At 35.7% G+C, this 23938-nt stretch overlaps 1 protein-coding gene across 4 annotated transcripts; it reads left to right on the top strand.

Moving 5' to 3' along the window:
* The first annotated feature begins 452 nt into the window (after positions 1–452).
* LOC139699750 (coiled-coil domain-containing protein 9-like) lies at positions 453–22846 on the top strand. Of its 4 annotated transcripts, none has more exons than XM_071598209.1 (9): positions 453–501; positions 1544–1630; positions 6542–6736; positions 12321–12479; positions 15270–15460; positions 16976–17028; positions 17131–17298; positions 20012–20140; positions 21329–22846. In XM_071598209.1, the coding sequence occupies exons 2-9, from the start codon at positions 1544–1546 to the stop codon at positions 22588–22590; spliced, it is 2244 nt and encodes a 747-aa protein (XP_071454310.1). In that variant the 5' UTR covers positions 453–501; the 3' UTR covers positions 22591–22846. The 4 variants fall into 4 exon arrangements, with proteins under 4 accessions (XP_071454310.1, XP_071454309.1, XP_071454308.1 ...); XM_071598208.1 differs by lacking the exon at positions 453–501 and adding an exon at positions 512–692; XM_071598207.1 differs by lacking the exon at positions 453–501 and adding an exon at positions 703–1063 and having other exon boundaries at positions 21329–22845.
* The last annotated feature ends 1092 nt before the right edge of the window (positions 22847–23938 follow it).

Raw genomic sequence — 23938 nt, 5'->3', positions numbered from 1 at the left:
TGCAGTTAAAACAACTCGGGTTATGGTGAAGGACTGTAGCTACTACTGAAGGTATGGTTCTCCTTTTTTATAATCATAATGCAGCTGGGCCTAAATTTTCACTTAAATAAATAAATTTCCCCTTTATGTCCTGGTTTTATGGGCTTGCCTGACTCATTAAAGTGATCTTATTAGAAGCTGTACATTTTGACATGCACTGTTAAAAACTTACATTTCAAACTTACGCATTTGAAAGACTGGTCATGAATAATATTGGCCAATATTTTTTGCAATTTCACAATCTTAACATAAATTTATTTCTAAATTGCAGAGCAGGTGCCAAACAATTTGACGGCATAGTTAGAAGATTTAGGTGCTTCGAAAGAGCGCGTGTAGAAGCTTCGCATGATACAGTCATTTCTTTTGAAAAAGACGGGACACGACAAGGACATCTTCAGAAAAGCTGGCAACTCGGAGAACTAATTCCCTATGAAATTTTAGATATCCTACATCAGAAGAGCGGTAACGCGTGATTTTTTGGAAACTTAAATTTTATTTTTACTTCATTAGCCTGAATGCCTTCATATTTTTGTGTCAAATTTCCTCTCTGCGAATAGGGCCAAAGCGTTATTTACGCTGATATTCTAATGGAAAAAAGAAAAGTACTGATTAAATCATAGGTACCTTGGATTGCAGGAATTTGTCCCGCAGAGGTAAAATTTACGTAAATATTTCAGCTTTAAGTTACCAAGTCAATTGCCGATGAAATTTAATGTGCATTAATCACTCAGATAATACTGATCCGCATTCTAATAAATCCGCGAATCGTAATGTAGGATTGGGAGGTGATAAATTTGAATAAAAATAAATTCGAAAGCTCCTAACAAAGATTTGCAGCTACGAGAAATTAAAAAGCAACTATAGAACTTCTCGGATTTTATTGTTCTGAATATCCGTTATTGTGCTGAAGGCGCGATTAGGATAACTCTTCGAATGACTTATACTTCTCTTCCATTACGAAATAATTGAAGTATTGTACGCAGAATTTTTTCAAAAGTGCAAGATTGCAGGGGATAACGGGCAGGTAATGCTCCAGATTGACATTAGCTGAAATTTAATGTAACTTTTAACCTCTTGAATGTCTTTCAAATTTATTCTGTGTGATGGAAATAGCCGGCAGAGCCATGCATATATATTTCTATCTAAATATCGGCAATACAACTTAAGTTCGAAATTGTAACTTGTCTGAAGAAAACGGAAAACCAAAAGCTATTCCCTATAAAGCTTACTAGTAATCACGAGTCAGATTCCCTCATTCACAGTTACAGTACTGTTGTGTCACACATGGCTACCTTTTATTTCTCTGTAACGTATTGACTTTTAACTAAGGTCATTTATAGTCTCATTGGAACCGTTTTGAAGGTAAAATACAAATTTGTAACTGTGAAACGGTTTTGGTGGTTATCGTGTAGTATTTTCTAGAATTTGGAACCCAATTGTATCTATATCACTATTTGTTTTTTCCCAGCATGTCTTATCGTCTTGAACTTCATTCTGCTTTCAGATGTCTCAGAAGGACCCCGAAGCCGCTATTGATGAAAAAATTGAACGGATAAGGAGGAAAAATGAAGAAATTAAAAGAAGATATTTGGTATGTTTTGATTTTGAAGAAATTGCCTTGTCTGATTTTAACAGAATAATAATCATCAATTAATACCCGGCTAGAATATCGACTGTTTCATTGAAACACCACAGTATTTCAAGTTTAAATCTACTCTTTAGAATTTCAAATGGCCTACATTTTTATATTTGCGAAATAATGTATTGTTTCCACATTAATTACAATTTTTACAGCAAGTCTATTGGGGGCACAGCCTCCTAACCGAAGCTTTCCTCATTAGTTATTCTTCTATATTTCTAGAGGCACAACTGAACTTTACGGCCCTAAAACCTAGTGAACATGTAAAGCCGCCTCATCCTCTGTAAAATATACCCATACGTTTACTTATTTCCTCACTTTGTTTTATATTCCAAGCATGTAACCCTTTCAGAACTTACAATAATCATTTCTGCATAACCTATGCATATATATGCTGTGCATAAAACAAAAAGTGACTATAGAAAATACAACTGTGATCAGAATTTCAGTTTCTTAATAATATAAAACAATATCCAAATCACCCTAAGTAGTAGTAACTTTATTCCGTAGTCAAAATACATTTGCATGGAGTTGTCAAGAGGGAAAAGGCACATAACAAGAAGTATATTATGCTCTTCAAGTATATCTGAAATAAAATCAACGAAGTAATTGAAGTACTATATAGTATGCATATTTGAAGTCAAAAATAAAGTTATTACATAATATATTTCATATACATGTAAATTGATGTAATAAAACAAGTTTTTCGTAGAATATCTTTTATACACAGTTTGAATTTCCTATCCTCCAAGCATTTTATTTTAAGTAGTACATTTCTGAAGATTTTGAAACCCTAGTCAGTGATTCTGTTAAGGCTTGTGATGTTCCAGGGCTGTTTAAATGAATAGCTTCAGATGATCTTGTGTTGTTATTTTGGAAACCTGAATTTTCACAAAGGAATTATGGTTTTTGTGTATGAAAGTCACTGTTTCCATTATGCTAATGCGTGGTACTAGAAAAATTTTGAGTTTACCATGTATTGGTTTAGTGGTAGTTCTTAATGGAATTTGTTTTGGGATTTTTAAAAATTCTTTTCTGCATCTGAAATATTTTTTCGTATGACGGGAGGACCCCCAAAGTGGTATTTATTTTTATTTATTTTTTTATTTACACAATTACGTTGCAATTAGGCAAATTTCCTGGTGGCAACGGTCAGGTTCGGTCAAAGATAACTACTAACAACGAAAATTACATATGAACACATAAAAACAGATAAGAGACAAAATATTTTTACATAATGACACTTCCACATCACATACAAACAAACTTCCACACCACATACAAAATGCTGTCCACATCACATACAAACAATATTTTCAAAACTACAGTGAAGTTTATTACCCAGTGGCTACTTTACATTTCAACTTAAAACTTCTAAAATTGGATGGAAAGGGCTCAAACAAACCTCCAGGCAGCTGGTTCCAATCAATAATGGTTCTATTTAAAAAATTCCTTAGGTAATTCTTGAGTGGATGCATCCGTAGTAGGCAGCCTAAAGAACATCCAGGAATGTAGACTTAACTAAAATATGCATAGTATAGCAGAGAGCTTAATTTTCTTTTTATATTTTTTTGTATGTTTTTCGTATGATAAATTCAAATCAATATAAATACCTAGAAATTTAGCATGATTTTCTTCCTTCATAGGAAGTTATTCTTTTTGTTGTTGTCTTTTTCCTTGAGGCATTTAAGTCTGAGAAGATTGTCTTATAAGCATTGAGAATTGATTTATTTGATTTTAACCGCAATAATAAGTTATCTTATCTTTGATTAAATAATCAGAGTCAAGATAATTGTGCTCTAATAGTTCACTGATATCCATATTGAAAGATTTTATACCTTTCCACAGACTTTATTTTAAGATAATTCGTTTCACGGACTTGTGGCATCATCAGGTATAAATTCCATTGACATGCAACAGTTGAATATAACCTGGGTCAGGGTTATTTGTGCAAGGGAAAGGAAAAGGTGGTGGCGCCTTGGTTAAATCATGGCATGGGGGTCTGGGGCGAACGGGTACATGTAACGGTTGGATTTGTTTTCCCTCAAGCTCAGTTTCTCGGAAAGGAGAGGGGAGGGATGAGGGTATAATTGTTCATAACTAAGTATCATTTTGTAATCTATAAAGTGCCTTCTAATCTTGATTTGCGCAAATGTGTCTATTTTTATTCTTTAGGGAAATTATAAAGCATTTCGGGGACAAATTGCTCGGGCGTTTGAAATCTATGGGGTGTTTTGATTTTTGTGGCATCGTGCATGGTCTTTGGCTTGTGTCTTGGAATTCCTCCCAGTTTGACCGACATAAGAGGTGTTGTAATCATCTCATTTTAGTTTATAGCCTGATTAAAGTAGTATTTCCTGTTTGTCTTTGCCAGTAGCTATGAATTTGATGAGAGTAAGGGGTGGGTAAAAGACTTCCATGAGTGAAGTAGGAAAGTGAGTGTAGATTTCATAGGAGATATCTCGTAGGAATGGGATCGAACACCACTTGAAGTCTTTAGATGTTGTGGACTAAGAGCTGGAAATTCTATTTATGGCCATTGGTTTTTTCTTTACTTTTTCTGACATATATTTTCGTCTAGATTTGAGTTGTACCCATGTTAGATATTTTGAATAAGTCTGGGTGTTTTCCTTTTGAAAAAGATTGATTGCAAATATCCTTGAGTGTGATTAAAAATTAGTTGATTCAGTGTTTTAGCTCATAATCTGATATGCCATCAAAACAAGGTGAAAAGTTATTCTTCCAACTTTTAATAATACTGAGGATTTCTTTTCCGTTAGCTGGGCTTCAGAAAAATGACTGAGGTTCATATTAGAATTAAGTGAGTTTAAATATGTTGGATTATTATTGTTATTTTCCCTCTGACAAATTGTAGTGAAGTATTAATTCAATATATTAGCAATTTTATTTGGGTTGTATATTTTAACTCCATTCTGAAGAATTTCCAAAGTGTTGTCAGGCGTTGAGTTATTATTTTTTTAATTCATGTTTAATTAAATTTCATGTAGATATGCTTTTATTTTCAGATTTATGTTTCTCTATTTTATTTTATGAAATCTCTCTGAATTTTGCAATACTGCTTAATCATAATGTCTGAATTCATAGTTGGAAATATGAAAGGATAGGAATAAAAGGTTGGCTTATTAGTGGCTCAGATGTTTTGGTCACAGTTGCACATAGTTGTATCTTTTGGTTGCCCAAATTTCTATTGCAGCCACTTTCCTACTGCCCTGGAATTCCTAAAGGACAGTACGTTAGGTCTACTAATGCATATTCTTAATTTATCAAAGGAATCTTCCTCTAAATCTTTGTCTAAATGTTATAGTATTAAAAAATTTATTTACAACTCAAAAGAAGTTACCATCAAAGTCAAAACTAGATGTTTGGAAAGCCAGATCACCCATTACAAAAAGCAAACAGTGCATGTTTTAACAAATAAATCCATAAATTCTGAATGTTACAACCTGTAAATTTGAGTGCACCAAAGTATTTATCTATCGCAGTAACTTTACATTAATATTCATTTTTAAGGAAAAAATATGTGAAACCTACTCAGACACTTGCAACACACCAGTTAAAATATTCCATTAAAACCTGAATAATATGCCCACAATTTATAAAGCATATTTTTTCAGAGATCAATGAGTCTTTCACTCAAATTATTTTGGAAACAAGATGGGGTAGTAGTAGTATTTAGGGGAGGCGACCGACAGCTGAGGTCATTTGCGCCATAGTGGATGGACAGGAAAGGATGAAGTGTGGAGAGAAACCCAGCATCGACATTAGCCTACTCTTTACGAAAGGCGTCAAGAGTTCCACAGCTTAACTTCCCATCCGACGGATGGCGTACTCACTCAAAGTGCCCTCCACAAAGCACCTCAAGTAGGGATCGAGATACCTCTGAAAAATATTCAACACCGCCGGGATTTTAACCCGGGTCCTGTGGGTGGGAAGCCAGTACGTTAGCCCCCGTACCATCTCGATCCCCAACAAGATGGGTCATGTGGGTTATCACTAGGGGAAATGGTTACTAGGCATACATGCAGGCACAGGCACACACTCAGCTAGTGCACGAGGGAGTGATTAGGTCAAGAAATACTGCATAGGAATCTTTATTTTCAGCTATGGATCTTATTCACTGATACAGGGGAGATGGTTCCAAAAAACATCAGGGTATAATTTGTTGACTTTAGTCGCCCAACTTTAAATGAAGCGAAATTATCAACCATGACATCTTGTTCTGCTGAGGTCTTATTTGTGCCAACAGACTCTGAAACTAGTAAGATGTCAATGCCAAGACAAATGCCAAATACCATCCGGGATAAATTTTTATTCCTAGTAATTCAAATATATTAGTATAAAATTTACCTTTCCAGAATTGTTGCAAGATCTTAAACAGCTATACCATATGATTGGAGATAATGGAAGATCTCAATACTTTTCAACTTTCAGAAATGACCCTTTTATTTGTAATGAATGCCACACAATGGTCAAAAATGCAGACGACATAGTGAATTTGGACATCGGGGATCAGACTTTCAGGAGAGATAGTTGACAGAAGCAAAGGCTGTCTAGGAAAATTATAATTAATGTAAAACATTTGGCTGTTTAACTCGGTTCAGAGGGAATTTTGAATTATATAACATTTTGAATGAGGTATTTGAAAATTTTGAAAGCTGTAAAATAAGGGGAAAAATGTAAAAACAAACAAAAATTGTAAAATACATATTTAAAAATATTTTAAATAACTGAAATATTTTGTCCGCATAACTTAGATGCTTTTCCGCAAGTCTACTGTTTGGTATGAATGGGTTTATCTGTTTTTACAATATATATGTATATTGTCTTCCTTACATCATTCAGGAAGTGGAGGCTGACAAGTTGAATGCTGAAAAACTGAATGCCACAGTCAAGTTCACCCCTTCAGAAACTAAAAAAACTGAGAGAAAGCCTTTCGGTAGGCCTCCAGCCACCAATAGGAATCCTAGATTTGAGAAGAGGGTACCTGATAAGCCTTACACTGCAAAGCTTCCATCCCATGGGAAAAAATTCACTGATGTAAGTTAATGAGAAACATAGCCGCCTTTGCCCATAAGTGTTATAAATAATATTTGTATAAATTTAGTACATTTTCATTATATTGCCAACTGTCTAGCAATGGAAGAAAAGGGAATGAATGAAAAAATCTGTATGAGTTAACACATTTCTTTCAGACTTAAATATTATGAACTGGAAAAATTGGTTCCATAGTTTGTTTTCATCACTCAGTTTGAATAGGATAAAAGTGTTGAACAATTTTGATTTCATATTTATTTTTCTTTTATTATCAACACCAAATTTCTAATTTATTTTTTTTAAGATCACTGAAATCATTAGCGTTATTGTTTTAGCTAATGTTGTATAACTACTGAATCATGTTAGTAACTTAGACATTTACGCCAAACCATTAACCCTCCATAGGTATGTCATGAAAAACAGCCTTCCTCTGTAGTGCACAGTCAAATCCACATCCCACACTCCAAGGAATAGGAAGTGGATCTCTCTTGCAGTGTTATGCCCTTAGACCATTCTCCTCTCTCTCCTGATAATAGTGATGATTAGTTACTTAGTCGACCAATGGTGAATGCTTTTGACCGATGGTTAAATGAATCATTTAGCCAGTAAGTTTATCTTACACTGTGATGTCCTGGGAAGAGGATCCATTATTTCAACTGCAACTACCTCCAATGGCTTTACAATTATATTTTCAAGGGCTTGGTGGTTGAATGAATTTGTGAAAGTACAAATGACGCTCATTTTTGTAGTCACTGATAATATAGTGCATATTATCCAAAAGGCTCATTAGTATAAAGACCGTGATTTCTTATATTTTCTTTGGTGACTTGTTTCTTCATCACAGTGGAAAATTTGTCGGAAGCCCTCCGACTTCAAATGATTGAGGATTGCAGCTGGTGATGAATCCAATGGTGTGGATCAATTGTTCAATGTTAGACTCTCCTCTTTCATGTATTTTGCTCATCTTCAGAACTGGTGCATTAAATTATCCAGTAATGAGCAATCTGACATCAGCTCATATATTCAGATCATTTATAAGCCATACCCTAAACTCTTTCATATAGATATCTCTTATATTTGGGAAAATTCATTTAGGGGGTGAAATTGAGGATGCCAAAGACAAGTGTGTAGTGATTGGGTATTGATTGATGTACCTTTTTTTTAAAGGACTGCTGTGAGGATTTTTATTCGATTTCATATCATGAGGTATTTATGCATGATGTATTCATAGACATGGGACTCTTTTTTGTACGAATTCATCTCTAGGTCAAAACTACTGCAAAATACAGGAGGGTCATTCCATGTCAATTCAACAAATGATATAGTAACACCCTCTCCATTGTTGATTCAAATTCAAAAGCATTCTCCAAACTTTCAATAATAATTTATACCCATTGGAAGTGGAGTTAGGTGAAATAGTTTGCAAATAGATGACTTTTGCATATTTTATGAATGTTTGAAAATTTTTTCAAGTTGTATTCAAGTCCCCAAATTATCCAAATAAACCCCAATATAATGCATGATACAATTTATATAAAAAGTTTTTCAGATTAGAGTGTAATATACTCAATAAAATTTTGATTTATTTTAAATTTTTTAAGAATTAATGTAAAGATTGTAATGGGATATAATCTAATTTCCTCAATATTAATGGTTTAATTTGTCATGTTAAAATTCTAATGATTCATCAAATCTCAATTGTGAACTTGCCAACTATTTGGAATATTTTTAATATATAAAGAATTTTTTAGTTTTAGTCTGCACACTCATTGCCAGTTGACCTATTGTGATTTTATATCGAGGGATGGCCACCAGGCCTTGTTCTCCTTCTCCATAGCGAATTGCATATTCAGGTGCTGCCCATTCATATGTGGAAGAAATTCATCAATGAAATCTAGTCTATGTGGCCACACTACAAAGGTGTGGTCCACATACCTGTAGAAATGTCTTGGTCGAAGCGGGGCTGATTTGAATTCCTTTTCGTCAAAGTGTTCCATTGAGAAAGATGAAATGGCTGGAGATAAAGGAGACCTAGTGACCAATCTGTAAGTCTGCTCCTAGGTTTTTCCCTTGAAGTAGGTCGAGGTCAGGTCCTGGTGGAACAACTAGAGCGTTCCTTCATCTAGTCTGTTTTCTAGGAGCAGCAAGGTGTCTGCAACAGGTATGCAGGTGAAGAGTAACTCAACATCAAAACCTTCTCGTATGACACCTCCCTGCAGTTGGATGTCCTGAAGAATATTCGCGAATTTGACTGACTTCCTGATGTGATGTTCGAAATGACCAACATAGGTAGCGAGCATGCCCCTAAGGTATTTGGCCAGATCATAATTAGGTGACTTTATAGCACTTATAATCAGCTTCAAAGGCATCCCTCCCTAATGTAATTTTGGTAACCTGTAAAACCAGGTCGGTGAAGGTGTTTGCAGCCATAGCATGTCTACAATCTCTGAAAGAAGCCTGGATTGTTACATTGGGGTGATTGTCTTCCACGTGGCCAAGAGAATGGACAATCAGCCAGAAGACACCAAGGTGGAAACATGACAGCAAACCAATCAGCAGCCATCTGACCTACTGGAAACCGTATAACAGTGGGAAATTGTCCACTGAATGGCACATGGATTTCTGGATCCCCTGAAGATGATGACTGATTCCTGAAGAATACCAGTCTAGGAATGCCATGAAAATACTGTCATGAGTTTGGTGAATCTTATTTGAAGAATCAGCTATGGAATACATCTGTAAACCAAATTATCCATGCTGGTATTTCATCACTTTTGCTGAAAAACATAATAATGCAGTGTGACGATGAAAACGAGAGGCTGCAGTTTCCTGCTAAAAGACGCTGCTTGATCTGCAAGAGGAATGAAGATGCAAAAACTAAGATGTAGTATCCATCATGCCTGAGACCAATATGCAACAAACACCATGTATACTTGTGCATTGAATGTGATGGTTCAGACTGATTTCCAGGATCTAAGTCTAATTTATAAATTTGGTATGCATGTCGGACTATTTTTCAAATAAATTTAATGTTTTTGAATAGACATGATTATTTCACCTAATTTGCCTCTAATAATCCCTATATTTTTTTCACAATTTTGTATTAAAATTCAGCATTTCAATCTCCAGAATTCATATACTTTTTTCAGCTTTGGCATTTGAACTTGTATCATTTCAAAGGGTGATATCTTGGGAGGAGTGTGCTCCTAATATTTTAATGGAAAATACTGCACTTAGGATATTTTATGATGATTTGATCAACAAAGTGGATTTGTGGTTTTTTTATATTGTAAATTTATGCAATTAAAAAATTTAAATCGCATTCTGTATAACTGCACAATGGTATCTAAGAAGGCACATATTATAGTATGTACGGTTATTTTCAAGGTTTTATCTTAAGTCGCAAAGAAATCACAGCTGTTTTTGTAACATGGGATTGAAAAAACCCCCTTTCACCATTATGTTATGTCTTAGAGGTGTGACTACAATGGGTTGGTAATCATTTATAAGTTAATTAACTCCTAAATTTAGGACACCAAAAACTCCAAGCAAGGTTATGTTTCTTTCATTGGCAGGATTTTTATTTAGGTGAGTCTTCAAAATTTTCAAATTATTTGAAAGATTAATTATCTACCAATAATAGTCTATACTGTAGGGGTAATGTGCAAATATTTGCCCTGTTTAATTAAGGAATGCCTTTTGGATTACAAATGGGAAATGTGGTAGGAAAAATGATGGTACAAAAAATGGTAGAATGAATTTTTATTCTTGAAAAACTGGAATCTGAAATTATCTCATTGCTGACCATCCTGGAAGCACATGTCAAAGTTTTTTTTTCCTGGAATCATTGTGTTAAGACGTGTGGTTGTCCAGCTTGGTTTGAAATTCAGTGCTAGAATCACTTATGCAAATATCCAGGTAAGTATTTCCTTTACAATTCAAAAGATAATGTCATCAAATAGAAATTTATCTTGAGTGTATTTATGCATCTGAAAATTTTTAACTTTTAGAGAAATTTATCCTCCTTGACCCAAAATATCCATTATTGTTAATTGTGTGTTTACACTGCGTCATGATGTATTTACAAATTAAAATAGTTTATTTTAACAACCCAAAGAGTTTTGACAATGCATGCATTCGTGAAGGATTCTCGGGTCTTCCACCGGGTCAAGGGTTCCATATTGGCCGACGTTTCATGCATGCTGTATTTATTCAAATCTATTCTTCCTGGCAAATGTGAATGTAACAGAAGATTTAGAGAAAAATTTATATGAATTTAATTTTAATACTTAGTACGGTATGTAGTTTAAAACATCATTCTATCAATAACATTTTATCTAGTTCAATAGTTTCAGCCTCAACTTTGTGGAAGTTCATTTTAATAAATGAAAAAGAAACACTTTGTTCCAATCCACCACTTTATTACTCCATAAGAGCCCAACGGCTACTTTACAATTCAGGGATAACTATTAAGGGAAAACTTAAGTGGGTAAAATTGCCCTATTATGGTGTCCCGTCCGAAAAAATTAGCAAATTGTTCCCGAAAGACAAATTCAGAATTGCTTTCTATAACAAACAAAATCTAAAAATGTTCATAAATAAAACTAAAGATAAAGTTGAGCCACTGGAAAATAGTGGGATATATGAAATGGTTTGCGGGGATTGCAGTGCGAGGTACATCGGACAGAGTGGTCAAGCGGTGCGGACAAGAGCGGAGGAACACAAGAGGTGCTACAAGAAGTGTAACCTAGCCCAATCCCACTTTGCCAAACACCTGTGGGAGGAAAATCACACCAGTGATTTCATCCCCAAAATTCTACATCGTGAAGAAAAAGGGAGGAGGATGGACAAGAAGGAAGAGTTGGAGATCCGGAGAACAATGAAGAAACATCCTTTACTCAATGACATTCTGTTTGAAAACGTATCACCTCTCCTGGAAGCCTCCCTAGCAATAACAGAAAAACAGAACCTCTAACCCCTTCCCCCTAACTCCCATTGACTCCTAACCCGTACCTTTATTCCCATTAGCCATTGACTCAAATTATACCGACCAATGAAATTTTTCCCCTCTCTTAACCCACCTTCCAATCCCCCCCACTCACTAACACTTTTCCTGGTGTTTCCTACCCTCTCCCACATTCTTTCGTACCTACCCCCGTACTCCCCTCCCCGCCCCCTCTTCCCACAACTCCCCCACCCTTTCCAGAAGAGGGTATATATACAATGATTGTGACTTTAAACTTTGTACCTGAGGATGACGCCGTAGCGTCAAAACTAGTCGTACCTGTAATAAAGTGGTGGATTGGAACAAAGTGTTTCTTTTTCATTTATTAACATTTTATCTGATTATCAGCTTATATTGGCATCTTTCAATTTATTGATTCTGCTGTATTGATAATCTCATTTTAACTCCTACTTCTAAGTACTTCATTTCTCCTGGAAATCGAGTGGTTTATTTCCAATATCAATTTGTATGACAATTATGGGATGATGGGAATGACTTGCAAAGGATAGTCTGGTCAAATGTGAGAATTCATCTGACTCCAATGCACTTAAGTAATGATCCATTTCAATTCCACATGAGCAGGGTGATGGACCACCACCAGACCCAGTGTACACATTTCTGTCGGATCACTCCCGGGATGAGCCCAGGGGTGACTACTCCCCTGATGCCAAGAGAGGTAGCAGCACACCAAGTGATGAGGCAGCGAGAGGGCCTGGGAGAGTGCAAGGATGGAATAAACGGGTAAATAAGGGTCCTATTTTTCACCTTAAGCATGAAAAAGAAGATTTGTGACACAAAGTTCAATCAACATACTTGAGGAATGGGAAATCTTTTCTTCTGTCAAGATCACTGATAGAAGCTTGGAAAAAGGAGTGTCATGGAACATTCATCTTTTTCAAAGGATGTTTGTTATTCAATTATTTTTATTCAATCATTGTATTCTTATTTGTTTCCAAGACCACCTCCGGGTTTTGCATTGACCAATATTGAAACTACAGAACCAATATTGAAACCTGTATTTTATAAGTTCATTTACTATAGTCTTGATTGTATTTCAGTTTAAATAATATAAAAATTATATGCCTATTGGCTATGTCATTAGCATATTTATTGTGTATGGAAATTTTTTCCCTTGATTTCATAATAAAATTCAGGACTTTGGTAGTATCTGAAGGTTTCAAGCTTGACTGTAAATAAATCACTGAGAAAATGTGAATACCAAATCATGTATTGATTGTTACTTCCATGTATTTCATTTAATGGGAATTGCGTCAGCATGACAGAAGATTTTCAGAGAAATTGAAGTGAGTTGTTATAGTAGTAGATTTAGGGGAGGCAACCTACATCTGAGGTAATTTTTGCCATAAGGAATAGATGGGAAAGGATGAAGGGTGGAAAGAAGCCCAGTGTTGGCGTTAGCCTGCTCTAAATGAAAGCCTCCAAGGGGTTCAGAGCTTAACATCCCATCTGATGGATGGCGTACTATCTTAAAGTGTTCTCTGCAAAGCACTTTAATTAAGGATCGGGATACCACTGAAAATGATGTCGCCTTCAGGACTTGGACCCAGGGCCTCCAGATGGGAAGCCATTAAGCTAGCCACTGCACCAATCCAATCTCCTTTTGAAGTGGGTTGTTTCGTGCAAAATTGGCCTAAACTTGGGGAGCTATATATTGTGAATGTGTAAGAAGTATGATAAAAGATATGTAGTGTCACATGAGCCAATAATTAGAGAATCACCACAAATTTCAAATCCCACATAAATAAAACTACTTTTGAATTTTTGGTCAGGTTTATTTATTTATCAGTCCACCCAGTCCATGCATTGGGGTAGGGGTGTACTGGAGAGAAGAGGGGGATTATCTGAATGTGAGAAATATATCCAAATATTGAGCAATATCTTGCTTGCTCTAATTGCTCACTTCACCTTTGCGGAGAATTTCATTTATCTGAAAGAAATCCTTAGAATTATTTTTGTTACATCCTCATGCACAATCAAATCAATGCAAATATCAAAACTGTATTGCTTACTATTGCCTCAAAGCAGTGATATAATCAACATTTGTAATAAAGACAACCATTTTCAGATTATTATACATTATTTGAGTATAGTACACATAATATTAAACTCTCAAGGAAAAATAAGGTTGCATGCTCAGATACATTCCATTAATGTAATACTCTTTTTGTAATCTCCAGAACCAGATCTGCAGTATCTGAATATATCATTGAGTAAAATATTGATATCACATTAGAAAGAAGAAAACTAGGATTTGGTCTTGGTACTATGTATTTTAGCAGGAAACTGTTTTTACCTCATTCCCTGAGTATTTTAGTGCTTTTTCAAATATATGAGTATCAGTGAATTGGTGTATCTTGCATATGCACATTATTCCCATAAAATTGATTAATATCTGTCAATAACATGGAGTATTGACTTCTTTTGTATCCCATTTTTGCATATAGTCACAAACTTATTCTCAAATTACAAAAGGTTATCTAAAGCAGTGTCTCACGGGCTACTTATTGTGAGCAAAAATGTAGTGAAAGTTGTTCAAAGGCACTCTTTTCCAGCATCGCCACAGAGTGCGCTTTCCATATGTAAGCCTTTAAAGTCTTAAGCCAATGATGCTGGAAGTATCACTGTTCACTTCCAGCATCAATGCTCATGTCTTGATCTGTAGCATAAGTGCACATTAAGGGCTAAATCTTATCTTAAAGTTTTTGCTGTTTATTTATCTCATCATCATCCAGTTTTCTGCTGAATGGCAGCTCTCTCATTCCATTTTCATCTTCATCTGTTTTTATCCTTCACCTAATCCCTGGCTCCTTTGTTACTCTTTCCAATCTTGATGCCATTCAACATTTTCAATCTCCTTCCTCTCCACTTTTCCCCTTCCTCTTTTCCCTCAATTGCTCTTTTTGATATTCCTTCTTCTCTTGTCATGAGCACGCATGCCCTCATCCAGCTATCCAGTTTCCTCTTCTCTCCTTTGAATCGCATTTCGGAGCATTCTCCCTTTTCCAATCTTCTTCAGCCCCTCATTCTTAACCCCTTCTTATGCTTTCCCACCTCTCGCAAGTCAACATCTCAAATGTGCCCTCCCCTCTCTTTTGTCCAAGGTTTACACACCCATGCGTCAGTACCATCCACACATTGCACTTCACTTTTTTCTTTCTCAGCTCAGCTGTATGGTGTCATATTCTTTTCATCCATTTTAGTTTACAAAAGATAAAAACCTCTGAACAGGAATTTCAATTTAAGGTATTAATTTATTGCATTCCATGTTCAACCTTTGGCAACTGCACCAGAAGCCCATGTATCACTAAAGAAAAAAGCACACATGTTTATAAACCCATATGTGTGTGAGTGTGCCATAAATGTTCTGACATCTTTAAACTAAAAAGTAATGTATTATAGTATTAAATAGTGTCTAATCCACTGTCAAGGTCAAATTAATCATCTCTCTGCCTTGTGATAGTGGATAGGCAGATTTTGGAGGACTAAAACCAGTTGTTGACTCGTGACTAGGGGAGAGGGAGTCCCATACGAGGGAGCAGACGAGGTGGCAGTCAGCCCTCAAGACAAGGGCCGCAGTTTCAGCCCGAGTATCAAGCGTGGAGGGCAGAGAGGGAGAAAATAGATCAAGATCGTATAACTCGACAGAAAACAGCGGAAGGGAATTGGCGTCGAGAGTGGGACTCAGAGAAATTATTCCAAGAGTAAGTTTCCTTCCGCAGTGATTATTTTTCATTGCCATATCGTGTTGCCTACCTTATTTATATTTTCGCCCATTGGGATGCAATACTTTGCTTTCATAATGTCAGAGAAACCTGTGGGCGTATTCATCTTACCTTCCAGCACTAAGGGGAAGAAATTATGTCATCCCAGCCATTGTTCATTAACTGTTATTTTAATATGGTATTCATTATCTTCAATGATGATTTTATTTGATTTTGTTAATGGTGATTTTTCTCTGGCTAATTTCTGCAACAAAGGGTATTTTAATGGAATTAAGTAATTTCACAGCTTTTACTAAATTTTGGTGTTAAAATACTTTAAATGTTGAATTAGAGGTGCACCTTTGTAAATTTTTTGAGCTAAGTAGTCAAGTTTTAAATTGCCCAAAATATAGTTTAGCATTGGATAAACTTATTATTGCTAATTCCAAATAAACTGCGGGAGATGCTAAAGCACTCGACTGGATATTGAGGGATCTGGGTTCGGATCCCAGTCAAGGCGAATGATTTTTACACTCTGAAGTTGTAGCATTAATATTGCTAATTGTGTGAAGGCAGTTTGCGGCCTATATATTTATTTTATCATGTTTGATGCAAGAGAAAATATTAATATCTTCTGATAAGTCATAATGTCCATAATTATGAAACAAAAAACAGACCTGAGCTAAATATGTTACATTCTGAGAGTTATTCTGAATACATTATATTGGCAAAGACTCTGGACTCAAGGAAATGTACAGATATGACATTATTTAGTGAAATATTAGTTTATGTGTATAGTACCAACATTTCAACATTCAAAACCAAAAACTATTATTGGCTATTAACCATGTGTTTTCCCTCTACCAATGAATTTCTTGAGACTGTAACTAGTGACTTGGTATGGAAGTAAGATGAATATAAATATATTAACTGTTATTTTGTGCTTTTAATATTTGTGATGATATCTATTGTGTTGTATAGCCTTCCTATAATAAATAAAGATTTTGGTGAAGTTTGCAAGGTGAGAGCCACGTGGAAAAAATTAGTAAGTTTCCTTTCACAATTTAAGACCAGGAGACCAGGGCCTACCTCAAAAGGGAATGATAGAAAGGCTTAATGAAGGACTTTTGTTTGCTCTTGCTGAAATTATATCTCCTTGGAGCCAGAGATGTGTCCAGATTCTTTCTTGCCCTAAATCTTTTACTAAGGTTTAGTTGAACACAAGATTGATGCATTTATATTAAGTTCCTTGAGATGATGTGAACAGTTGAATAATAAAATATAGTTGTTTCAGTAAAACTTGTAATATTTTAAAATAATTTTCTTCATTATCTAGCACAAAGATTCAAACTAAGCTCCTTTAATTGAAACATATTCATTCATGCACACCCACATTCAGATGAACTGCCCCAATCAGTTGTCAAGAGTAAAAGCCTGTTGAAAAAGTTGTCTTTGTGGATTCTGGCTGTACCTGTTATGTTGAACATCATGAATAACCCTCATTCTTTCTTGCAGGGGAAATCAAGAATATAAAGCAAGACCTGCGTTTTCCAAAAAGAAAAAAAGGGGTAAGTTGAAAAATTCCTCCTGTGCATTCTCAGTTATTAAACTCTATGTAACTTATTCACATTATGCTATTTATTAATGAACAATTCTTGCTATAAATGCAGATGGTGAAGATGTGAAAATTCAGCGAACAATATCGAATGAGATGGCAAAAGCATCTTCGTATTCTACGGAGAATGAGCCAAGATTTTTGGATAACTCTGTGAAGTCTGATTGTCATCCAAAGGAAGTGCTAATAGACAAAAAATCAGTGGCATTCACTTTCAGTGAAGGTTGGTGAATTCATTTATTTTGACTTAAAGAATTCAAACTGACTGTGGAAAACGTTAATGCTTTCATGCTAGAGTTAAAAACATAATTGCTCACAAGCCTTATCTAGTTCTTCATGACCTTGCCTTAATGTTTTGAGATTTAATCAAATTTACTATGAGAATAAATTTTTTGTTAGACTTTGTTTGGCCTGAGTAAAGATATTCTTCATCTGTGCCGTGACATTTCCAGTGACATAGAATTTTCATGTGGCAGTTAATTTTCTTTGACACAAAGGCTATTGAAATCAATGGGAGGACACATGAAGTTTTTATTCGCACTATTACCATATTTCCTGTCCCATAAGATGCACTTCTTTTACACCCAAATGTATTCTAAAACTGGCTGTCTTCTTCTTATGGGTTGTGGGTATATGGGTAAGAAGACTTCATCTTGTAAGCCACAAGCCAGTTTTCTTGGCAAAATATGTACTATTAAGTATTTTACTCCTCATTAGGCATAGAAAATTGTTGTCTTTATAAAAAATTACAATAATAGGTGTTTTAATCCAGTAATTAGCAATAGTGATTTAGAGCTTTCCCTTGACAGTATTTTCTGGAAAAATTCCCAAATATTACAAATAAATGTATGCAATGTAGTTTCTTTAGTTTCATCTCACATGTAGTACTGCGGCAAAATTTATATGCATTGCACTAACGGGGATGTTGCCCCTCTGATACTTCATTGTATTTCTCCCAATATACTCCGAGTCAGCAGGCACGCAATCGTTAGTACTATGATATTGTCCTTCATTGCATAATATGTTCCTTTCTTTTTAGGGTGCATATCTGTTTTTATGCACAGAAACTAAGCGTAGTATAAAAAGTTAAATTTAGAGTAACCTCATGGGATTTCAAGAGAAAAGATTGTCTTGCAGTGTTTTATTTAAACTTGAAGATGTGAATAATATTTCACCGGACAGGGCAGGCAGAAGGCTTTTTGGCCGACCTCTTACTGAGAAGATGATACATGTGAGAATGAAGGAAGGAGAAGATGGATTTAGTGAATGCAGATCGGAGTAAATAACTTGATGTGCATGTGCTCCTAAATGCTTCAAGGAACATGTTCAGAACTCAATAATAACTCACAGGAAGAATGGGAGTGCTGTATCAACAAAAATGGTTTTAATTGAAGTGAGAAATTGACATTTCCCTTGCCATCAAATAGAATAGTGGACATTAAAGGTATGTTAAGGCAGTAATGGTAAAGACAGTGGTAGTATTTAAAGGAGGCGACCCACAGCTGAGGTCATTTGCACAGTAGGGGATGGACAGGAAAGGACGAAGGGGGGGAGTGAAACCTGGCGTCGGCATTAGCCTACTCTTTATGAAAGGCGCTAAGTGGTCCGCAGCATAACGTCCCATCGAACGGATGGTGTACTCACTCAAAGTGCCCTCCACAAAGCACCTCACGTAGGGATCGAGATACCTCTGAAAAATATTCAACACTACCAGGATTTGAACCGGGGTCCTCTGGGTGGGAAGCCAGAAGTTAAATTTAGAGTAACCTCATGGGATTTCAAGAGAAAAGATTGTCTTGCAGTGTTTTATTTAAACTTGAAGATGTTAATAATATTTCACCGGACAGGGCAGGCAGAAGGCTTTTTGACCTACCTCTGACTGAGAAGATGATGCATGCGAGGATGAAGGAAGGAGAAGATGGATTTAGTGAATGCAGATCAGAGTAAATAACTTGATGTGCATGTGCTCCTAAATGCTTCAAGGAACATGTTCAGAACTCAATAATAACTCACAGGAAGAATGGGAGTGCTGTATCAACAAAAATGGTTTTAATTGAAGTGAGAAATCAAGAAAAACTGCCCTCATGTCCAAAGAAACATCTCTTCCATTAAGACAATACACAATTGCACACCCACATAGTTTCGATAGTCACAGTTGTGGTATTGAAATTCAAATTATTACAACATCCATCATACTCTCCAGATTAAGCCCCGAGTAACCTTTTTTTATTTCCAAACTTAAAAAAAAATGGGTTTGGCAGAAAACAATTCGGGGCAAACATGGGCTCATCATCAGTATGGATGCCTAATTAGAGGTCTTTCTGGAAGGAATCCTACTTTTTGGGTGGCTTAAAAAGATTGGAGAAATGCTGGGAAAAGAGTATCATGCTAGATGGAGATATGTTGAAAAATAGAAAAAATCTGTTCAAAATAATTTGTTTTCTATTTTTTACAATGAACTTATTGAACGACCCACGTATTAGTATAATGTACTTTTTCAAATGCTTATACATGTGTGAAATGTACTCACAGACAGAGATTTACATGGTCACCAGATGAAAATCTTTTAAGCAGTTATGTTCTAGGAATTAAATATCACTAATCATTGTGTAGATATTTATAGTGATGTAGTTTGCTCTTCCATGTTTGATTTTACATGCAACCACTGGTGCTGTTACAATTTTTTCCTAGTTAGCATGCAAAATAATTGCATATTCACTGATTTCTAATAAAACCCTAATTTAAGTTAGTACTCCTTTGTCATCAGGGTTTGATTAACTTAATTTGCTTTAAAATTGATAATTATGAAGCTTCACATGTCCCTAATAATAATATTTGACATTTTTGCAGTGTGTGTGTGTGTGTGTTGCTCCCCATTTCCCTTCCCTCTACATTTTTTGCTGTAGCATGTTATTACAACACAGTTATGTTTGTAGGTGCTTCATTCAATGAGATTAATGATGATGACCTTGAAGAGCACTTGGGATTTGAGCATAGGAATGTAATTAGCTCTGGAGATTCAATTCAAATATCTTTATCTTGCAAACCCATCAGAAGTGTAAAAGGTAAGAATTTTGACATTTTGTAAATATCTCTAGTTGAATTTGAAATTATTTGTATTGCAATAATTTTTCAATAATCCCCCTGATGTGCCTGCCAGGTTTATCAGATGAATTGGACAGGCCAAGAGGAACTTAAGGTATCTGTATCAGTTACTCCTTTGCAGTGAAATCAACTTTTTACCATCAAAGTTTATGAAGAGGGACATAGAACTAAAAGTAAATTATGGAGCACTAATTATTCTATTTTTAATATAATTACTTGATTGCTAGTATAGTTCATGTCCACTCTATCACAATTGTAATTCCTCTCAACATTGGTTTTACCTAAGTGTGTGCATTATCTAGTGATTAATGAACAACAAAATGGATAGGTTTTAAATATGAAGTATCATAAATTGATTGTATTTTATTTCACCTTTCAAATTGGAATTATATGATGGTCATATTAACATAAAAATAATGGGAAAATAGTTGGTTAATTGAAAAATCCAAAATTTTATATTTTGATTCATCATCAATATCAATTGTGCTTTGTATTTACTGGAAGTTTCATCTTATTCACTTGTTCCTTGTTGTTCCTCAAGCAAATTTTCTTCAACCAGCAGTTCAAACTATATTTAACATTTTATTATGGAAATTGAAGAGTATTAGTGAAGAAGCCAGTAAGAGGTGGCTTCCTGGTGGTTTTTGGACCAAAATCATAACATTTATTGCATATTTATCAGTTATTTACAGTTTGGCTGTCATCACAAAAGCTTGTATAATTGTAGATACTGCCAAACTTCATTTTTTATGTTAAATTTTATTTTCTATATTTATGTCAACCTTTTCAATAGTGGTCGATGCAGCAATAGTCCTACCACTGACTCAAATCTTATTATTTCAATGATATTAATTTAAAAATTTCACTAGGATAATTTAATTTTAACACTTCCATGGTCAAAAAAAAATAATTCTGATGTTCTTGAGTGGGTGAAAATATCAGACTGCTGCCAATGGAAAAATTCTTGGTGATGACTTTTTAATAGCATTCTAATAAATAAATTTTCTAATTCAGCATTGAAATTGGAGCTGCTTACTTAAAAGGAGGAGTATTGTTTGTTCTAGGCCATGGGCACTTTCAATTTCCCCACATTTTCTGAATGCATATTCAACAAATAATGTTTTTTTTCCTCCCTGCGCCCCTTTCAGTGAACCCAGTGAATACAGCTGGGACTGGGCGTGTGGGCCCCAGGCAGAAGCCCCTCTTGAGCTACAGCAGTCAGTCGGAGGACGAGAAGGAGAGCCACAGCACTCATACTTTCCACAAAAGAACGCCTCCTACATTTGGCCACAAGGAGGCAGTACCACTCCCTCCGAGGAATGAGGCTTCATCGAGGAAGCCACCCCTGCCACCAAGTCGAGGCTTTGGTCATGAATTGAGCAGCCCAAAGAAGAATAAAGCAAAGGCCACAAAAGCTCAGCCGGCAGAAAGCAAGAGGGAAGTGGAGAGGCCACCAGCCGAGAGGAAGGAGCTCTCTCGAGAAAGCTCTCACGAGAATGTGTCAGAGGGTGGAGATGACTCGTGGGAAGATGTTGCCACCACAAGTGGCAATGAGAGTGCTGATTGTTCAGATGCAGACATGATAAAGAAATCAGATGGTAGTGAAAAGTCCATCTCAAGAGATCAGCACATTGACAATGTCTTTGTAGAAGAAGTGCCCAAAATTATGACAGCCCCTGAAGGAGAGCATGGGAAATTGGGTGAAGGGGGTGGTATTAGTAGTCCTGGAGAATATTGTGAGCAAACTGATGTGTATGATGATACAGACCAGGGAACAGAGGTGCAACAGAGCGAGGAAATTTGCAAAGCAGCAGAGGAAGGAGGAGATGTGGCGGATGTAGCAGTGTATCAGGAACATGGTCACTCCTCTTCAGTGGAGAGAGAATTGCACCATGATGAGCAAGCTTCCGTTGATTTGGTAGAATCACGGCATGAAGGAGAGGGGACAAAGGAGGAGGAGGAATCTCCAAAAGAAGGTGATGGCCCTACTGCTCCTGCAATAAAGGAAGTTGAAGGGAGGTTGGATAGGGATGTTTCAAGTGCCCAAGTGGAACCCACCGTGGAGGAAGACAAAAACCAAGAAGGAAATACAAATTTGAGCATCAGAGAGGATTCAGCGGCATCTCTGAAGGGCCCAGGCAAGGAAGATGTAGATTTAGGAAATATTTTGTCGACAGAGAGTAGGTCAAGTGAGTCTCCTTCGCATATATCCACTGACCTCCCAGAATTGCCACAAAAGAAGGATGGCAGTCTAGAGTCAAAAGCTGCAGAAACAGAGGAAAACAAGAAAGTGGCCAATGAAGAGCTTACCCTAGCTGGGAGTCTAGAAGGAGGCATAAGCATATCTGAGCCCAAAGATACATCTGAAGGTACTTCTGTCAGCAATAATCCTTGCAGCCCAAATACTTAGTATTGAAAGCAATAAAGAGAATCAATCATGAGAAATAATCTAAAATGATCCACAGCCTCCTTGTTAAATTTGAAGCTATTGTGTTGTGTGCCTTCTGAATCAGGGCAGAGTAATCATTATCTCTGAATATTTTCAGAAAAGATTTTATTAGTAATGATTTATGTTTAATTATTTATATCAACATTAAATATAGTAAGCATGACCTGCAAACTAAATTTTGAATAGGTATATGTTTATCGTATTGATAATTAATTATTAGCTTTATTTATAGTAATATTTTATGATTTATGTTTTCAAGAAAATTATTTTCCTTGATGAAATTATATTTTTATTTATGATTGAATAATTTTTGTTATTTTAAGTATGTTGATGGAACAAGCTTTATATTAAAGTACATTTTGAGTATTCTATCATCACAATTTCTCTCCACAAAGTTTGTGGGTATTTTCAGTTAAGTATTACTTCTTTCAAAAAGAATTTTGATTTCTTTTCATCTATAACAATTGCTCAATGTTTGGATATGTTTGGATGAAAACATAGTTAGAACATTGTTCTAATTAGTCCATACAGCATTGCTCATAATGTTTTGAATTATTGTGCCTTTAAAGTCTGCCTGCTCTATGTGATAAGATCATAATTGTGTGTATTATTAGGCTGATTCCTGGAAAATAATATATCATGCAAGCAATAAGCAGTAATATTCCCTGCTCTACTTGCTTAGCAGCATTTAAATTGAATGTGACAAGTTTACATTTAAAAAATATACTTTTTTCTTCATTTGGTTATGGCAGTGCCTTTCCTTGACGCATAAACTGGCCGGCCATTTGGCCAATGGCCTTTTTGGTTGAGAGAAAACCAGTTGGTTTGTGGATGTGCTCACTAGTGAACCCAGAGGCTATAGGACTTAATTTGCATCTTGGTCTTGGATATTTCTTTTTATTTAGGGTTCACTAGTGCTCCAAAAGTGTGATTTTACGTTAAGATTACCATATTGTACAATTTTTGATGCCGTGCAGATTCTTTTTTATTTTAACGTTGCTGTGTTTGCCATGAGTGTCCTAAGCCGAGTTCATTGGTGAAATATCGTGGACTTCATGTTAGATTAACAGATGTTGGAGACCCTGTTGGTGACAAAGGAAAGTCATAATTACAGAATGTACTGTCCATTCGCAACCTTCTGACTGTAAACACAAAGAGCAGCTAATCCATCTCCTGACTCTTCAAAGTTGAGTGCTGTAGTGTTATCTAATGCATATCTGGAAAATTCAAACTATGTGCTCATTGCCAAAGTTATGGGGTGAGAGTTGGTCAGTTTCTCTGTATTTTAGCATCACAACTGTAACTTCAC

The sequence above is a fragment of the Hetaerina americana genome, unplaced genomic scaffold (genome assembly GCF_022747635.1).
Source record: "Hetaerina americana unplaced genomic scaffold, ioHetAmer1.1.p SCAF_10, whole genome shotgun sequence".
In the NCBI taxonomy this organism is placed as follows: Eukaryota; Metazoa; Arthropoda; class Insecta; order Odonata; family Calopterygidae; genus Hetaerina; species Hetaerina americana.
Note: the sequence above shows the minus strand (reverse complement) of the source record. Positions and strands in the feature narration are given on the sequence as shown.

What these genes read in the sequence shown, in the direction of transcription:
- LOC139699750 (XM_071598209.1), top strand. Translation starts at nt 1,544, where the DNA reads ATGTCTCAGAAGGACCCCGAAGCCGCTATTGATGAAAAAATTGAACGG. An exon ending in AAATTAAAAGAAGATATTTG is followed by an intron (nt 1,631 to 6,541) that starts GTATGTTTTGAT and finishes TACATCATTCAG; the next exon opens with GAAGTGGAGGCTGACAAGTT. An exon ending in TGCAAGGATGGAATAAACGG is followed by an intron (nt 12,480 to 15,269) that starts GTAAATAAGGGT and finishes ACTCGTGACTAG; the next exon opens with GGGAGAGGGAGTCCCATACG.